We start from the raw sequence: 16479 nt of genomic DNA, 5'->3' as shown, positions 1-16479 counted from the left end.
AAAAAAAAAAAAAAAAAAAAAAAAAAAAGAAAGTCTCCATAACTGTCATGGATTAAAATCCCATGACAGTGTAAGAATGCCACCAGTCACCAGCTCTGCAGAAGTTAATTAATTAAATAATAAATAATAAAAGTAATATTGATACAGTTTTGATGGAAAATTCTGCTTTGTGTATTTAGTTTTGGGTTAGTTCGGTTTTGTTTTTTAATCAGTCTTGTCAACTATTTAGTTCTTCAAGTTATTTCTTTGAGACTAAGTGACAGGATTTCTCCTTTTCTTTCTGGAATGCTTCTTGACGTTCTTATGTCAACCAGAACTTTTGCTTCTGTTACAGATATGAACAATGACAATAGTTAATAAACAGAAATCTTCAAGCTCCAAAAAGTCATCATCCAGGAGACCAGACAAATCCAAGACACGCCGCTCAAAAAAGATGTCATCACACTCTGCCAATCTAGGCCGGGTAGCACCTCCACAAGATACCAACAAGGTCTCTGTAGACAAAGGACCCGGGGGTGCTATCTATTGCAGATCATCTCAGAAATCTAAACATTTTGGCCAAAGAGACTTAGGTAAGTGTGTCTTTTGTCCTCCCCCCTTTTTCTTAAAAACAAAAGTAGAAAATGCAGTTCTTGTTTGTTGCTCTGCTATAAAATGGGACTACAACAAATAAGGACTTCAGTGGTAGGCTTCAATTTTGTGACTCCCCTAAGGCAACTGAAGGGACCAGTGTTGCAAAACATAATTTTATCTATTTACAGTCTATTTGTAACTTAGTTTTGATCTATTTGCAATCAATTATGGGGAGCTTTTTATAATACACAGACTTACACAAGTCTTTTCTGTTATGCAGAGAAAAGTACATTTTAACATTGCTATTCATGGCTTCCATTATTCACAAGTCTTTGAATTATAACAGTGCTCAGGAAGAGATCTGATGTCTATAGGGTTACCTTCTGTGCTAGCTACTTGCTTACTTTTCTGTCTTAGGTCTCATATTTATTAGTGTTTAATTGTAAGTTTATGGTTTAAGTTTTGATAAGGAAGAAATAATTGAATTAATAATCAGATTAAAGGCTATAGATGGCAAAAGTTACCAAAACCGAGTGGTAGTTTGTCTTGCATTAGAAGAATTAAAATAGATAAATAAACTATTATCCACAACATTGTGTTGACCAGCAAATTTAAGTGACAGTGTTAAAACTGTGCATCTTATGTGTTTGGAGTATAGCTGTTCTTCCAGGTGCTCCTGCAGAATGTTACTTTTTAAATATCCTTTTTAAAACAGAAACAATACATCTCTTCTAAAATAAAATTTTCTTGCAGTTGTTAATGACGGAATTGCCCCGCCGCAAAGTATACTCTTTCCGCCGGAAAAAATTTGCATGGATTGGCAGCAGACTCAAAGCGTTGGAGTGGGCCTACAGAATCTTGGCAACACATGTTTCCTCAATTCGACCCTGCAGTGTTTGACCTATACTCCACCTCTTGCCAATTATATGCTTTCCCTCGAACACACCCGGTCATGTGAGTACATTCTAACATTATTATAAATCTGTTGGACAGCTCTGAAGGTGAAAGAACAAGTGATTCTATGAAGAAAACTTAGTTGTCTTATTTTATCTGTAGAAGCTGGCTTTGAATGTGATCTTAAAGGTGTTTTCCAACCTAGGTGATTCTATGGTTATATTAACAGGAGGCTCAGAATTGCATATAAAGTGCATTTGTTCATGTAAAACTTAAAAAAAAGATAATTTCTTGCTTCATTTGAATAGTGAAGTGCCTTGTAAAGTCAGGCATTCAAAGAACATCTGGCATTTGGGTTTCCTGCTGGTAGAAATGTGGTAAAATTTAAGATGTTAGCATCATAGATTCTTAGTCTTAGCAGCCTAGATATTGTAATGCACTAATACTGTGATGAATGATACATTCACTGTTGACCCATTAAAAAACCCCAACATCCGAGAAAGCACTACGAGCTAACTCTTATGAATTCAAATAGAAATTTGTGTGGGACTGTATTAAAATTTAGACTTATTTTATTAAAAATAAAAGTTTGTATTTTTTAAACCCTTGAATTTGTGTTCTTTGAATTTTGTTTTTATACTTTATTTAAGCCTAGGAGCCTCTTTTCATATCCATATATGTGTATTTTTACATAGGCACCTGTAGGTTTTCTAGTCTGATGCCTTAGTATTTGTTCCTAGAAATTTAATCGTGTTTTCTTACCATATATAAAAATTATTTCAGTTAAGAATCCTGTTGATGAAGGAGGGCAGAGATACTAATACATGCATTACTTTTACTTTAATCTTTCCTTTCTCCCAGAGGATTCTTAGCTCTCTGTCATGCAGCTCACCTAACAGCAGTGTGCTGAAAATAACACACATTCTCTCTTAGTGCTGTATCATCAATGTCAATATTGTTTCCTCATGTATTCTGCAGTCTGTGGAGTTCACATTCCTGTCAGCCTGGAAAAAAAAAAAAGATATTGCAATAGTTACTTAGGTTTCTCATCAGAAAATGCAATTTAATACAGTCTTAATTGACATTTTTATTCTATACAGTTCTGCATAATAAAATGTCACAACAGTGTTGGCATATTGACACCTTAGGAGAAGACAATGCAGTGTGGAGAGTGGACATTGTACCTATAATTTAAAGATTATTATGGTTTTAGGTTTTTTATTTGTAGCAACGTATATTTGACTAGACTGGGATGCTTTCTTTTTTCACTCTTCAGGTCATATGCGAGGATTTTGCATGATGTGTATCCTGCAGACTCACATTAACCAGGTCCTCTGCGCTAGCGATGCCATCAGCCCAACATCTGTTATTAAGGGCCTTAAAAGTAAGTCATTTCAGATGGTTTTATTTTTTTATATTTTTCAAATAATTATTTGATGTGTGTAAATTATTTTGATATTTTAAAGAAGAGAGATTTTAGAAATATGAGGTTTCTTTCATATTATATGAGATAAATATAATAACCTTCTTATTTATTAGGAATTGGAAAAAATTTACATTACGGTAGTCAAGAGGATGCCCATGAATTCTTAAGTTTCGTCTTTGACGCTTTGCAGAAGTCATGTTTGAATGGAAGCACCAAGTAAGCATAAACAAATTAACTTTCAATGTTCTCTAGCCCCTCTTACACCTTTATTTACTATCATAAATTAAAACCTATGTTCTTAGTTTTCATAAAAAGCAAAACTGTTTGAAGAGTTAACTTGGTGCCTTTAATCTTCTGAAATCTGATTGTGATTTATTTCCAGACTGGACATATCATCTCAATCCACTACACTTATTTATCAGATATTCGGAGGCTATCTAAGATCCCGAGGTACTTTTCAAAAATCTTACTGTGCTTTGAACTGGTCTGTGTCTTTTTGTCTGTCTGTAGTAAAGGAGTTTGTATTTTGACTAAAGTAATATGTATTAATAATTTAAATTTCATAATTGCTAAGCATTTGTATTTTGATTCCAGTCAAGTGCTTGAACTGCAAAGCGGTTTCAGATACCTATGAGCCATGCCTTGATATTACTTTGACTATAAAGGTAAGATGTTTTGTGAATATGGGTCAAGATGTGTAAAGACTTGTAGAGCTTTCTAAAATTAAGTCATTTTACGTGAAAACATATGCTGTTAAAACAAAAGAGTTTGGTGGTGAATGGGAGTGGGTTGGACTTTGTTCTTCTGTGGAAGCCATGTGAATGGTCTCCATGTTTGCATTATATTTAAGCTGGAATAATAATAATTGTATCTACACGAACAGTGATACTATCATACTGTTTGATTATTCTACTTCAATATACATCTGTTGTTAGGCTGATGGGTTTGACTGTCCTCATTACTGATGCCAAAGCATATCACAGGTGTTTTCTGTGGCATTGCAAAATTTATTATTTCAAAGTAGAATAATTTTCAAATGAGGTAACTCTGTTTCTGCCTCCTTTTTTACAGTGTTTGCTAGTTCACAGCAGGTCACTTAAGTATGAACTAGCAAGGTTCTCTTGTAACTACTAGTAAGTGTTTGAAATTTTGCATTTCCAGTGACTTAGTGCTCTACTTTCTTACTCATTCAGGGAATTACAACTCTTACTAAAGCCTTAGAGGAGTTCGTGAAGCCCGAACAACTTGATGGTGAAAACAGCTATAAGTGCAGCAAGTAAGATTATTACTAATTACTTCTTAATACAAGATACAAGCTTAATGTATTGCATGACTTAGAGCATAAATTATGTTTTGACTTCATTTAGAAATAATACAATAAGACACAGCTCTGTTGTTCTTTCGTTTAGTTTTGTTTACATAACTAATACACTGGAATTATTCAAAGCTTAGAAAATAATACAATTGTAGTGAGTAATTTTTATGTTTCTCTTTGAATATTTGGAAATATAAGAATTGTAGCCATTACCTCACATTAGACTTTTATGCCTAGTACTGTCTACATGGGGGCTTGTCAGCCTTTGTAAGTGTGAACCTGCCCAATGCAATATTCAAATGGCCATAAGTAGCAGTGAGCTGAAGCACGGAGCTGTGGAAAATGGTTTGGGGTGGGAAGCAACATCAGCTTCTTGAAGGTCCTAGCATTCACTGTGAAACAAAGTGAGACTGGTTCTCAGTAAATGTGAACAAACTAAGTGATAATTAATATTCACAACCTCTGCCTGGCTCACTGAACAATGTCTTGCACAGTTCTTGAATTTTAAAACCTGTGGACTACCTTTGTCCGAAATGAGTCACCCTAAACCTATTCTATGCTTAGTGAAAGCATATGAAGGTACGATGTCCTATATGCTGATCAATATGTAACATGTTTCTACGTATGTAAGAGCACTGAATATTTGTATGAGAGGTTTTGGCAGAACAAGGTGTTATTCAAACATAAACTGAGAAAAGCAAAAACCGCCAGGCTCGGTTCTGTAACATTCCTATCCGATCCTCCTAAATATAAAATGGATTTATGAAAAGAAAAAAACATATTATGCAAGTAAAGATCATGTGTGAGAGATGGAAACTTGTTTGACTTTTGGAGGGGAAAAACGTTTGTCTGTGCTTGTTTTTAAGGTGTAAAAAGATGGTTCCTGCATCAAAGAGGTACACGATACATCGTTCTTCCAACGTTCTCACAATAACACTGAAAAGATTTGCAAATTATACAGGTGGAAAGATCAACAAGGTATATTTACAGCTGTAATGCACCTTTATCTTCTTGGAATAGGAGATTTTCCAAAGATGAATACTCATTTAAATGTTATTAATGTTTGGAGGCGATAAGTATAGACTATTAACTATAGTCTGAGAAAAGCCAATATAACAACTATGGCTGCTTCTTTCTTTTTTAATAACAATAAAGTTCCCATTTGACCATAAGAATATACCTTACTCTTAAAAGATCTAATTCTGTCGAAAACAGTTCACTGCAACTTAAGCTATTAAATGTTGTTTATGAAAATAGGTATTTTTAAATTATGTATTTCATTTAAATATATTAAGATCATCCTAGGCTGTGTTTTTAGAGGTGTTTTTCTTGAGCTACTCCCTGAACTATTTCAGGATAATTTTTGAATCTTCTTTGTTTGTGTTTAGGATGTAAAATATCCTGAATATTTGGATCTTCGAGCATATATGTCCCAGTCAATGGGAGAACCACTCATCTATGCTTTATATGCAGTTCTTGTACATAATGGTTTCGGCTGTAATGCTGGACACTATCTCTGTGTAATAAAGGTAGGTATCAGCTTGATTTCTAACAGGGTAAAATCTGCTGACAAGTTAAAATGTTACTGGTAACCACTGTGTTTAGGGGAAAAGGTTGCATTGTATGTTTTGTTTGATTTGTTCTGGTATGTTTTTTCTGTAGTGTTCTACCTGTGATGTCATCTGGAAAACATGCAATTCATCTAAAGATATCATTGTCTTTATTTGCAGGCCAGTGATGGACGTTGGTATCGAATGAATGATGCTTCAGTAGAAGTTGTTAGTATGAAAACAGTTCTCACTCAGCAAGCTTACGTACTTTTTTATATCAGGTAATAACAAGTACTAAATATGTTCAGAATATATTTACTTTCTTGTTATTGATATTTTTCATCTTTTAAAGTGTTTTTCTTTCTATCCTTGGAAAAGATTACTGTTTGTATAATTCAGTTCTGTCTAACCTGAAATTCCCCATGTAATTTTTATCTTTCATTGCTTGGCCTTAAATTGCTGCACTTGTGTACATTGCTATATATCTGCTCTCTCTAGCTGGCTAATTTAGAAAAAGGAGAAATTAATGCCACAGAAGGTGTGAGGATGAGTTATTGCTCTGAAAAGGATAGTCATTGTAGGAAGACCATTATCTAATTTTCAGTTTGTAGTCTTGGTTAAGTCTTCTGTACATGTCTTCTGTGTCATATAAACTGTTCCTATAAAATTATAGTATGGGGTTTAATCCAATAATAGAGTGAAAGAAAAGCTCTAAACTGAGATCACTGCTCTTTTCCCAAGGCGCTATGATTTGACACTCGGAGAACGTGCTTTTTACGTACCATCACCGTCTTACTCCCGTTCATTCCTTGGTCAGCAGGGGACTAATAGTAAGCAGACTGGAGTTATGGGACCACGACTTCCTCCTCATATGACTAAGGTAACTTGAGGGGGGCACCACACTGATACTGGTTTTTGGTTTTGGTATGGGTTTTGTTGTTGGTTTTTAGCATTTTCAGGTTTGTTTTCCCTCCCACACTGCAGCTTTCTTCACAGCCCTCATGCTACAGCCAGAATTGTTCAAACAGTGGCTAATCCTAAATTGTGCAGCCATGCTACTTCATTACTTTATACTTCCAGCTCAGCTTTCTAAAGTACTGAGAACTACTCTTTTGAGACCATATAATTAGTCAATTAATGCTTAAATAATTTTTTAAAAAACATAAAGCTTTCCCCACCCCCCGCATCAGTGTCACTTTAGATGAGATAGTGAAAACAAACTGTCTTGTTCCTGAGTACCAGAACAATTACTCCAGTGTTTTCAGGGAATCTTTAAAGGGGAAAATAAATCTATTTGGGAATAGCTTTAGTCAATTTTAAGATGTTTGGATGGGTTTCAGAAATAATGCTCATTTGATACCAATATGCAGTAACCCAAAAGTAGGAATTGAACACTTACTGGACTTAGATTTATCTTTGAAGGGGGGGGTGTTTTCTTCTTAGGTGTTGAGGTAATTTATAGAAATATTTAGTAGGAGAAATTCATGTTTTAAAGCTTCAGATGCCGTGTGTTTGCACATATCCATCTTGCCATCTCTTCTTTTTAAATACAGAACTCAAGTCGTTTAAATGGAAATGGACCCCTAAAAGAGGACTCAAATACCGTTGGTGTCACTCTGAAAAGGCCATCTTCAGCTCCGCCAACAGCTTGTGTTCAAAACTGGGCAAATACCAGGCCTTCAATTACAGACTCAGCAAAAAAACAGAAGATCACTATCAGTATTCACAACAAATTGCCTGCACATCAGACTGTGTCACAATCTCCCTGTCCTAGTGCTGCGGAGGATGAGGATCTAAGCAAGCCTGTTCCTTCATCCACAATTACAAATTCTACTGCAGCAGAGTCTACCTCAAATGCACCTACAATGTCATTTGCTATTAACGTTTCCAAACAGGAAGTTCCTGATGAAACTTTTGTTGAGCCAGCAGTGAGTGGAAATCTTAAACTCAGCTCTGATAACTCTGTCACTTACAGTGCAGAATCTTCAGGAAGATCTGAGGAGTCGAAGGGCTTGTTTAAAAAGAATTGCAACATAACATCAGCTAATGGAATTTTGTTTGGAAAAGTGGCCCATACATTGCAGAATTCCCATTCTTCCTGTCAGAATGCTGAAGAAGAAAGATCCCAACATGAGCTGCCAAAAAATGATTCACTAAATGGTGCTAATAGTTTAGATAATGAATCTAAAGAAAATGGACAGAAACTTGATGATTCCACTTGCCAATTCCAACCTATTAAACCTTCTGAGTTTTGCTTTTCTAAAACAAACGGATTGTTTGAATCGGTGAGTTATGTTTGTTCCATCTCGAATTTCTCACCTATGGTGTAATTGGTATTCAGAAGCATTGTAATGTTCCTAATTCGTGTGAAATACTGAGAAAACAGCACAAATTTCATCATAACACTTTGTGTTGTTATCCCATTAGAATTTGCAGGGCTGAGCTGTCATATAAGAACATGTCAATTTAAGAGAAGTTGAGCTGTGATAATATTCATAAGTTTCATAAATATGTTTGGGGGTGGTGAGTGGGGTGATGTGTAAAATAGGGATAGCACATAGAACTTAAAGTGACCATGTTGAGCATCTAATGTAGAAATTTTGCAAACTAGTTTTCTACTAAATATAGTATTTTCTGTTATTTCTATTTTTCTGTTAACTTTCTGTTAACTTCTATGTTTTAATTGTAGATGCCTGTAGCTTTGTCACCGATTCCTCAAGAAATAATCTTAGAATCTATCGCGTACAGCCAGATGAACAGTTTGTCAGAGAAAAGAAGGTAAAATGAGTACACTCAGATTAAAACCAGATTTCATACGTTTATAATTGTTTTACCTGCCTGCTAATACTATTTAATAGAAAGATTTAAATTAGTATGGAGAATTCCATAATGTAATCTAGTGTTGCAAACATCAGCACTTGAGCATAAATTATTCTGCTATTAAATTCAGGCAGATGCCTTTTGGAAAACTTTGGTTTCTTCATAGAATGTTTTGCTATTTTTACCATTGTCTGGAGTAATTTTCTATTCCTCTTTCCCTTTTTTTCCATCCTAGGATGTGTGAATGTAAATTCCCACCATCTGCTCTCCCATTTGGGGGGGAGAGAGGGAAATCCATGTGTTTACTGTTTTTCTAGTTGAGGGGAGAGCAAATACAGTGGTTTTGGCTATTGATGTGATTCAGAGCAGCAAGTACCGGGAGATAGATGTATTGGATGTGGGGTTTTTAATGCAGTACTTGCAGAACCAAGAGAAGAAAAACCTCCTCTTGGAGCTGAGGAAGGTGTAAGAATAGGTTTCTAAAGAGAATATCTTTCAGAGTTTTGCAGTAGCCACGAAATTTTTTAATTAAGGGGATTTTACTCCTAACATTCATCTTTTAGATGGACTTTTTCAAGTGAAAAATGTTGTTTTATTTTGTGCAGTGACCCTGGACCTCAGAAATCTGAGAATGATGCTCTTAAGGAAAATGCACTGTTTGCCTATAAAGAATCTAGGAATCTTCCTTTCAAATTTGGCTGTGAGGTTGAGAATCTTTTTACTCAATCAGATTCTGAAACCACTTCCACCAAAGAAGAAGTTACTGAAAGTATTATAACAAAAGCTGATAATGTGCATTCCAATATCAATGGTCAGCACAAGGTCAGGAAAAAATCCTTGGACACTGAAGATGAATTCCCTGGGCAGTGTGAGTATGAAGATGGTAGAGACAAACCAAGAAGATCAAAAGAACCTGAACACATTTCAAAAGAAAATCCTTTGTATGTCAAGGTCTCTCGTGAGAGCGGAAAGAAATTAAGACAAACTTCCTCTTTAAAGTGTGAAATTGAATGTAGACTTGCATCTCTAGATATTACTGATGAATGCCGAGAAGCAATGAACACTTTTAATGACTTTGTAGCGGTACCACCTGTTAATGACTGTTCTATTACAAAACTGGATAAAGTTTTGGAGAGTCAATTTTGTAGAGAAAATGAGGGACTGGATAATAAAAAATTTGAAGAAGATAAATATAGGAAAAAACATAAGAAAAAAATATATGACTCTAAAAGACCTGACAAAGAGCACTACCGAAGGAAGAGAGAATACTCAGACACTGAAGAGAAGGAGAGGCAAACCAGAAGCAGACCAGATGATTATTCCCACAAGAGAAGACGCTCTCGCAGTGTGGAATCAAATAAGCAATATCGCCATAGGCAGGAATATTGCAATGAAAGCAAGTACAGATCTTCCCATAATGATGGAAACAGTCCAAATAATGGCAAAAGCTCAGGAAAATATTCTCGTTATAGATCCCGAAGCAGAGAAAGAACAGAACAAGACAGGAATAGATATTATTACTCCAAAGGAGAGAGAACTTGGAGCAGAGAAAGATACTATCAAGATGAACCACGGAGATGGGACAAGTGCAGATACTACAATGATTATTATTCTGCTCATGGAACAAGAGATGGTAGAGAGAGAAGGTCCTCTCATTGTGATAAAGACTTTGACAAATCAAGCCAAGCTTACAGTAACAGGTCACATAATCCTTATCATTGCAAAAGCAGATGGTCTCACAGTGCACTCTCTAGAGAGGAAGTTGGACATCACTTTAGCAGCCATAGAGCAAGTCTGCATCACTATTCAGTACCTCAGCAGCCATCTGAAAAATATGAAAGGCACACACTTCCACTTGTGTCAGCTCATTCAAATTTTGAGGGCTCTTCCCGGAACAATGAAAAAGTAAGAAGCGTCAAAAGAAAATATACCCACACAGAAGGAAGTGGAAATGAAAGTGGAAGTGAAAGCGAAATAGAAAGGAAATTCCGAAAGATAGATGACCAAAGAATGAAAAAATATAAGAAGGACAAGAAGAAAAAGAAGTCCAAAGATAAACATCGAGAGAAGGCTTGCACGTAAGTGAAGATTCCTGCATAATCAGCAATTTATTCCTGATTCTTTTCTGGGTGTTTCTCATGTCTGCCTCTTTTTCATTGTTTCTAAGTTATTTATATAGCATAATCTGGCTGGGGGTCAGGTCATAGGAAAAATAAGGCTGAATTGTTTTAGAACACTATATCTGGACCACATTAGAATTGGATCTGCACACCATTCTTGATTAGATTTCAACAAATTTTTTTTTTTAATTCCACACATTCCACAACTAACCCCTGTTAATGATTTGTGTACAAACCAGGACCTATTGTCCTTCATTCTGAGGGCTTAAGTTTGCTGCATCTAAAGTAAGTTAGATGTGCAGAAGTTCCCACAAAATAGCTGACATGCTGCAAGTCATCACCTGTGGTAAAATAAATAACATTTCATATATGTATTAAGTGCTACATCTGTTTTTCTATTTTTAGCTTAAGTTTTTCCGTCAGATCTTGTGATTTGGGTTTCTGTATGCTCCACTTTGACAATCGCAGACATAAGAAAAAGAAGAAAAAGAGGAAACACATTAGGAAACTGGAAGGCCTCTTGGAATGTTTAGATGATCATTCCCAGAAGAAAGCACTGGAGAAGGGGAAAGAATCTTGTCCTCCCAGCGGCTGTTTATGTGAGCAATACAGAAACCAGGGCAGTAAGCAACCGTACAAAAAAGGTGCAGGTGACAGCAAGAAATGCAGCTGCATCACAGCCGAGTATGTTAAAGGTAAGGGACCACAGGACGTTGGGGCAGGACTCCTTTTTATTCACATAGACGTTATTATTTAAAACAATCTTTAAATGCTTGTGTGATGAAATCTCTGCTTTCTATCATGGCTCCTGAACAGCCTGCATTAATACAAAAAGAAGGTGATAGGCTTTTTTTTTTTTTTTTTCCTATTTTTAAACTACTGATAGGAAAGAAAGTCTGAAATAAAACTGCAAAGGGTTGAAGGGCAAGTGATTTTAATTTGGCCTGATGGTTAAGTGGTGAACAAGTGGGAGAAATGCAAGATGCCTTGTTAAATTCAGTCCAGCCAACTGGGAAAAAACCACTTGGGCAGCTATATTTTGAAAAAGCATCTAGTAGGTAGACAGGAGGTTCAGTAGCCAGGATGGAACATGGTGACATGAGCCTTCCAGGGTGTTAGTAATATTGTAGTGAAACACCATCTTCCCATAAAAGACTGCTAGAGTAGCTGATTTAAATAACATACTGTGTTCAGCTATTTCATAACATACAAACAGTGTTGACTGCTTATTCAAAGTAACATAAGTTGGTGACAGTACTGAAATATTGTGGTTTCAGATGTAGATCTGCCTTTAAAGCACAGTTGTTAATCCTCCAGAGGACGCTTTGCAATTTAATACCTGGAGAGTATGTTTGATACCTGCTATTGTTGTATTTACCTCTGGTGTTTTTCTGTTAGTATAGGCTTAAAAATACAGAGAAGTGGGATGATGAAACAGCTCTTTTCCAATTTTTAATATTAAAAAGTCAGTTTGGTGCTGTTTATAAAAACTAAATACAAACTTGAGTGCTTGACTGAATTTACACAACTCTGCTGTTGCTTGTCATAGTCCTGACTTGGGCTCTCAGTAGATACTATGTTTTAAGTTAACTAGCTCTAGAATTATGCAATGAAGCTTGCACACTGGACCAAATTCAACATCTAAAATAAAATTTGACATTTCCCATTTAATTTTTCTGAACAGAAGTGTTTATTATTAAAATAAAACCTTCATAAATGCCCATTATCTAACATAAAGATGGTCCAGGTCACTCAGATATTTTAATAAACAAACAACACCCTCAACCATCTATTTTACTCTTATAGATAACTGCAGTAATCTCTGAAGAAGAGAGCTCCCTATCCAAAAGCAAGGGCCTTTTTCCAAATTCTCTACATTTTATATGTACACACAATTTAAGAATTGGGTTAATAGTGACAATCTTGTTCATTAATAGCCTGGTGTTGACAATGTCATTCTGGCATAAAATCCAAAAGAATTAATCTTGCATTACAGCTGAATGCATTTCACAATTTGGAGAAGTTTAATCTTAGAATAGATTTTAATTTTCAAAAATTTCATGTGGTTTCCCCATTGAACTTAATTGCAGTCAGTAGATTCTTGCACTGAAAAGTTTGCTTAAGGCAAAGAGGGAAGTGCATTTGTGGAAAAACAATTATTGTATTTTAGGACATAGACAACCAAAAGTTTTATTCTGAAAATACAGTATAGAGGGAAAGCTGAAGGTTCATACATTCTTCTTGTAAAATTTAATATATTTATCTCTTTAATAAGGAGAATTTAAGAAGGAGGACTGAATTGAGGTCTTTCAGATATTACTGTTGTAAAAATACACTTTTTTGTATGATACTAATGTAAAAATAATCCTTACTGCACTAAAATTGTGTCTATTCTAGCTGATAAATCAGGAACCAAACAGAAGAAAATGCATCTGCTCTAATACAAGTTTGGCTTTAGTGAATTCTCCGGCCAGCAGATGGCAAACTTGTTTTTTTCTAAACCAGTCAAAAGTATTGTAAGAAAGTAAATGTCTTGCATCTTATTACACAGGTCAGGGGCATTAAGAGTACCAGGCTATGTGGGTGAAAGATGTTTCTTTGTTAAATATGATGACAGTACCCCACTTTGATACACCAACTGCAACACAAGTGGGATGTGAGGGGCTGTGAAAGGCAATTTTTTAATTCTCAAGAATTTTAGTATTTCATCAAGTCCATGGATGTTAATTAGCTTCATCTTGTGGAAGGTCAATCTTTTTTTAAAAAAAATTGGTCTCAAGTAGGCTTTTCCTGAATGATGGAATCTAATCCTAAAAAAGGCCACTTCAACAGTGTCTGTTTAGATTGTTGAACCTCTCAAAGCATGGGGCAGACTAGGAACAACTCAGAGGGAAGTGTTAGGTTGTGCCGTTTCACCAGGACTCATGTTACTTTGAATAAATCCATAAGGATGAAAATGGGAGAAAGAGCAGCTTTAAAGCAGTTAATTTTCTATACTCCTATATGTTCTCTTCAGCAAGTTTCTGAAGGCTTGTGTTTGTAAGATTTGGTCAGCTTGACCACAAGATTGTTAGTAAAACAAGGATGCTGTCTAGGCAAAACTTCAAAAAATTTAATTTACCTCAGGTCTACCATTTGCTATTAAAGCAGGTAGCTTTGTCCTAATAGTCTGTAGAGTTCACCAGTGTTAGCGTAGAACTGAAATGCAGTCAGTTTAATTGTGAGGAAGCCACCTTCTCGAGTCAGCTGGATCCTGTAGTGACAGAGCAGATGGAGCTGTGGGCAGGCTTGAGACTTGTCTTTCAGAAATCAAACCACAAGACATAGTTTTATGTTGAGTGGCACAACAGGGAGTGACATTGTTTCCTTTTGTCTTTCAGCTGTGGAGTTTACTGGTGGAAGGCTTCACTACTCAAACTAAACCTACCATCAAACCCGACAACTTTTGACTGCCAGACCTGACAACTCGACCACCAAACCTGACGTTACCAATATTGACCACTAAACCTGACATTACCAATACTGACCACCAAACCCGACATTACCGATATTGACCATTAACCTGACGTTACCAATATTGACCACTAACCTGACGTTACCAATATTGACCATAAACCTGACATTACCAATACTGACCACCAAACCCGACATTACCGATATTGACCACCAAACCTGACGTTACCAATATTGACCACTAACCTGACGTTACCGATACTGACCATTAACCTGACGTTACCGATACTGACCATAAACCTGACGTTACCGATACTGACCGTAAACCTGACGTTACCAATATTGACCACCAAACCCGACATTACCAATATTGACCACCAAACCCGACATTACCAATATTGACCATCAAAACTTATTATTAAAACAATTACCATGAAAATAAAATTGTCATAAGTGGTGCTTAACATTTCTGTACGGAATTTTACCATGAAAGAACTTTTTTTTAGTTTTTAACTTGAGACTTTCTTTTTTAAAATATACTTCTAATCCAAAAGGGTGAAACTTTTTACAACTGCTGAACATTGTAAATTACCACATAAATATCTCACTCATGTGAGATAATGCCCTGGAATAGACCATCTCAAATGCTGCTTAATTACAGACTCAGGTTGACTTTATGTTATTCATGTAATGTTACTCCAAGTTAGACATCTGGTGCAAGAGCTACCAGGAATTATAAAAATTGCAACTGACAGTCTGTATATTTAATTTAAAGACTTATTTAAAATTTCACAAGCTCTCAAATAACTATAGAGCTTTGCAAGACCATCTTTTTTCTGTGCTGTCTGACACTAGAAACTAATTTACTTCACATTTGACTTATATTCAAGATCTGAAGAACATCTGGTTTTCAACATTGTGAAACAACGAATATGCAGTTCTGAATGTATCTCTCAAGACTATTTGTAAACTCTTCCATGTTTTTATTACATTTTCTTAATATACTGTCTTAAGTCTCAGTTGTCTGTTTTGTCTCTCTAAAGTGTCTAGTTACAAACAAATTCATACTGTGATTTTTATTTTTATTATTAAATGCTATCAAACTGTGATGCACTTATTATTCACTGGTCCTGCATCAGGAGATGAGTGGGGAACCTGTATTAAATACAGTTCATCTGAATAATCTGTCTGGTTTATACAAGCTGTGTTGTTCAGAGATGTCTAAAGTTTGATCTTTGTTTTTTTAAAGATAAAAAGCACTTGCCCCACTGTAAATATATAGCATGTAAAATTTATATAGTATATAAATACAGCAAAGTTAAAATGGATTTTTACTTGAGTTTTACTTGGGTTATTTAACATGCAATATGTCATGTGAATTGACAGCTTTCAGAGTGTGTTTAATACTCAAGAAATCAGATCTTCCTTTCAGTGGTAGGTGAGAAGATGCTGTCGGTGTGACCCAGAGAAGATAAGTAACTTGGGACTTCAGCTGCCTAGACAAGAATGCAGAAGGCTTTCTCCTTTGAAGTTAAAAGCTTCCAAAACCAGGCAACAGGTTGGAAGCTCAGCAGTAGCTTTTTTACTGTGTGTGACACTAAAAAAAAGAAAGGAGCAAAGTTAATGTTTTACTAAATAAAGTAATATTTTGGTACATGGAGAACACCATAAAGCCAAACCATAAGTGTACCCTGCATAATGTTCCTATGGCAACAGTTATGTGAAGTTACATAAAGTAACATGACAAAGAAACCACATACCTTTCCTGTATCTGGCTTTTTTTTCCTCTTTTGTCCTCTAGGTCCAAGATTGTGTCTTGTCTTTTGTCTGATGAGTAACTCCGACATAAACGTATAAAAGGAGTTGAAGTGTTGACTGTTGTACCTCAGAAGCAACAAGTGCCTGAACTAGCTAACAAGCAGCACCTGGAGGGAGGGCAGGTCCTGACAGCTTCAGAGCGAGCTATGGAGAAAGCAGACTGGGCAACTGCAGCAGCGTTAGCTATTTCTAATTTGGGGAGGTCTAATTAATCTACTCGAGGAGCAGAGATCTGATTACTGCCCCCCACTTAGATCTGACAAACTCATGGAAGGGAACTCACAAAATACCTCCTTAATTTAGGGTGGCTCTCAAGGGAAACCAGCTCTTAATGGAACAGCACTCAGTTGTAGCATACTTTACTGAAACAATCTAATTTGCAGTTGAAGGTTTTTCTCTCTGAAAACTTAAACCTGATAATTTAAATCAGTGTGCCTAGATGTAAGGAAAAGAGGCCTTTTACTTACAAGAGCAGTTATAACACATGACGTAAAATTGAAACTTAAGCTC

The 16479-nt window shown here is 35.8% G+C and overlaps 1 protein-coding gene across 2 annotated transcripts; it reads left to right on the top strand.

The window, feature by feature from the left end:
* Positions 1-312: 312 nt before the first annotated feature.
* On the top strand, positions 313-14321 carry USP42 (ubiquitin specific peptidase 42). Of its 2 annotated transcripts, none has more exons than XM_026859264.1 (16): positions 313-572; positions 1327-1527; positions 2744-2851; positions 3007-3109; positions 3276-3343; positions 3488-3558; positions 4087-4169; positions 5075-5186; positions 5597-5737; positions 5939-6039; positions 6500-6638; positions 7312-8043; positions 8448-8536; positions 9184-10656; positions 11122-11393; positions 14079-14321. In XM_026859264.1, exons 1-16 carry the CDS (start codon positions 344-346, stop codon positions 14117-14119), a joined length of 3963 nt encoding a protein of 1320 aa, XP_026715065.1. In that variant the 5' UTR covers positions 313-343; the 3' UTR covers positions 14120-14321. The 2 variants fall into 2 exon arrangements, with proteins under 2 accessions (XP_026715065.1, XP_026715064.1); XM_026859263.1 differs by having other exon boundaries at positions 335-572; positions 11104-11393.
* The last annotated feature ends 2158 nt before the right edge of the window (positions 14322-16479 follow it).

The sequence above is a fragment of the Athene cunicularia genome (assembly GCF_003259725.1).
Source record: "Athene cunicularia isolate RWA chromosome 14 unlocalized genomic scaffold, athCun1 chr14_part1, whole genome shotgun sequence".
Classification (NCBI taxonomy): domain Eukaryota; kingdom Metazoa; phylum Chordata; class Aves; order Strigiformes; family Strigidae; genus Athene; species Athene cunicularia.
The sequence above is the reverse complement of the archived record's forward strand: the minus strand, read 5'-3'. Positions and strand labels throughout refer to the sequence as shown.

Excerpts from the sequence above, each read along its gene's own strand:
- USP42 (XM_026859263.1), top strand. The coding sequence starts at position 344 with ATGACAATAGTTAATAAACAGAAATCTTCAAGCTCCAAAAAGTCATCA. Across the intron at positions 3,559-4,086 it reads ATATTACTTTGACTATAAAG|GGAATTACAACTCTTACTAA; the intron begins GTAAGATGTTTT and ends TTACTCATTCAG. Across the intron at positions 8,537-9,183 it reads AGTTTGTCAGAGAAAAGAAG|TGACCCTGGACCTCAGAAAT; the intron begins GTAAAATGAGTA and ends TATTTTGTGCAG.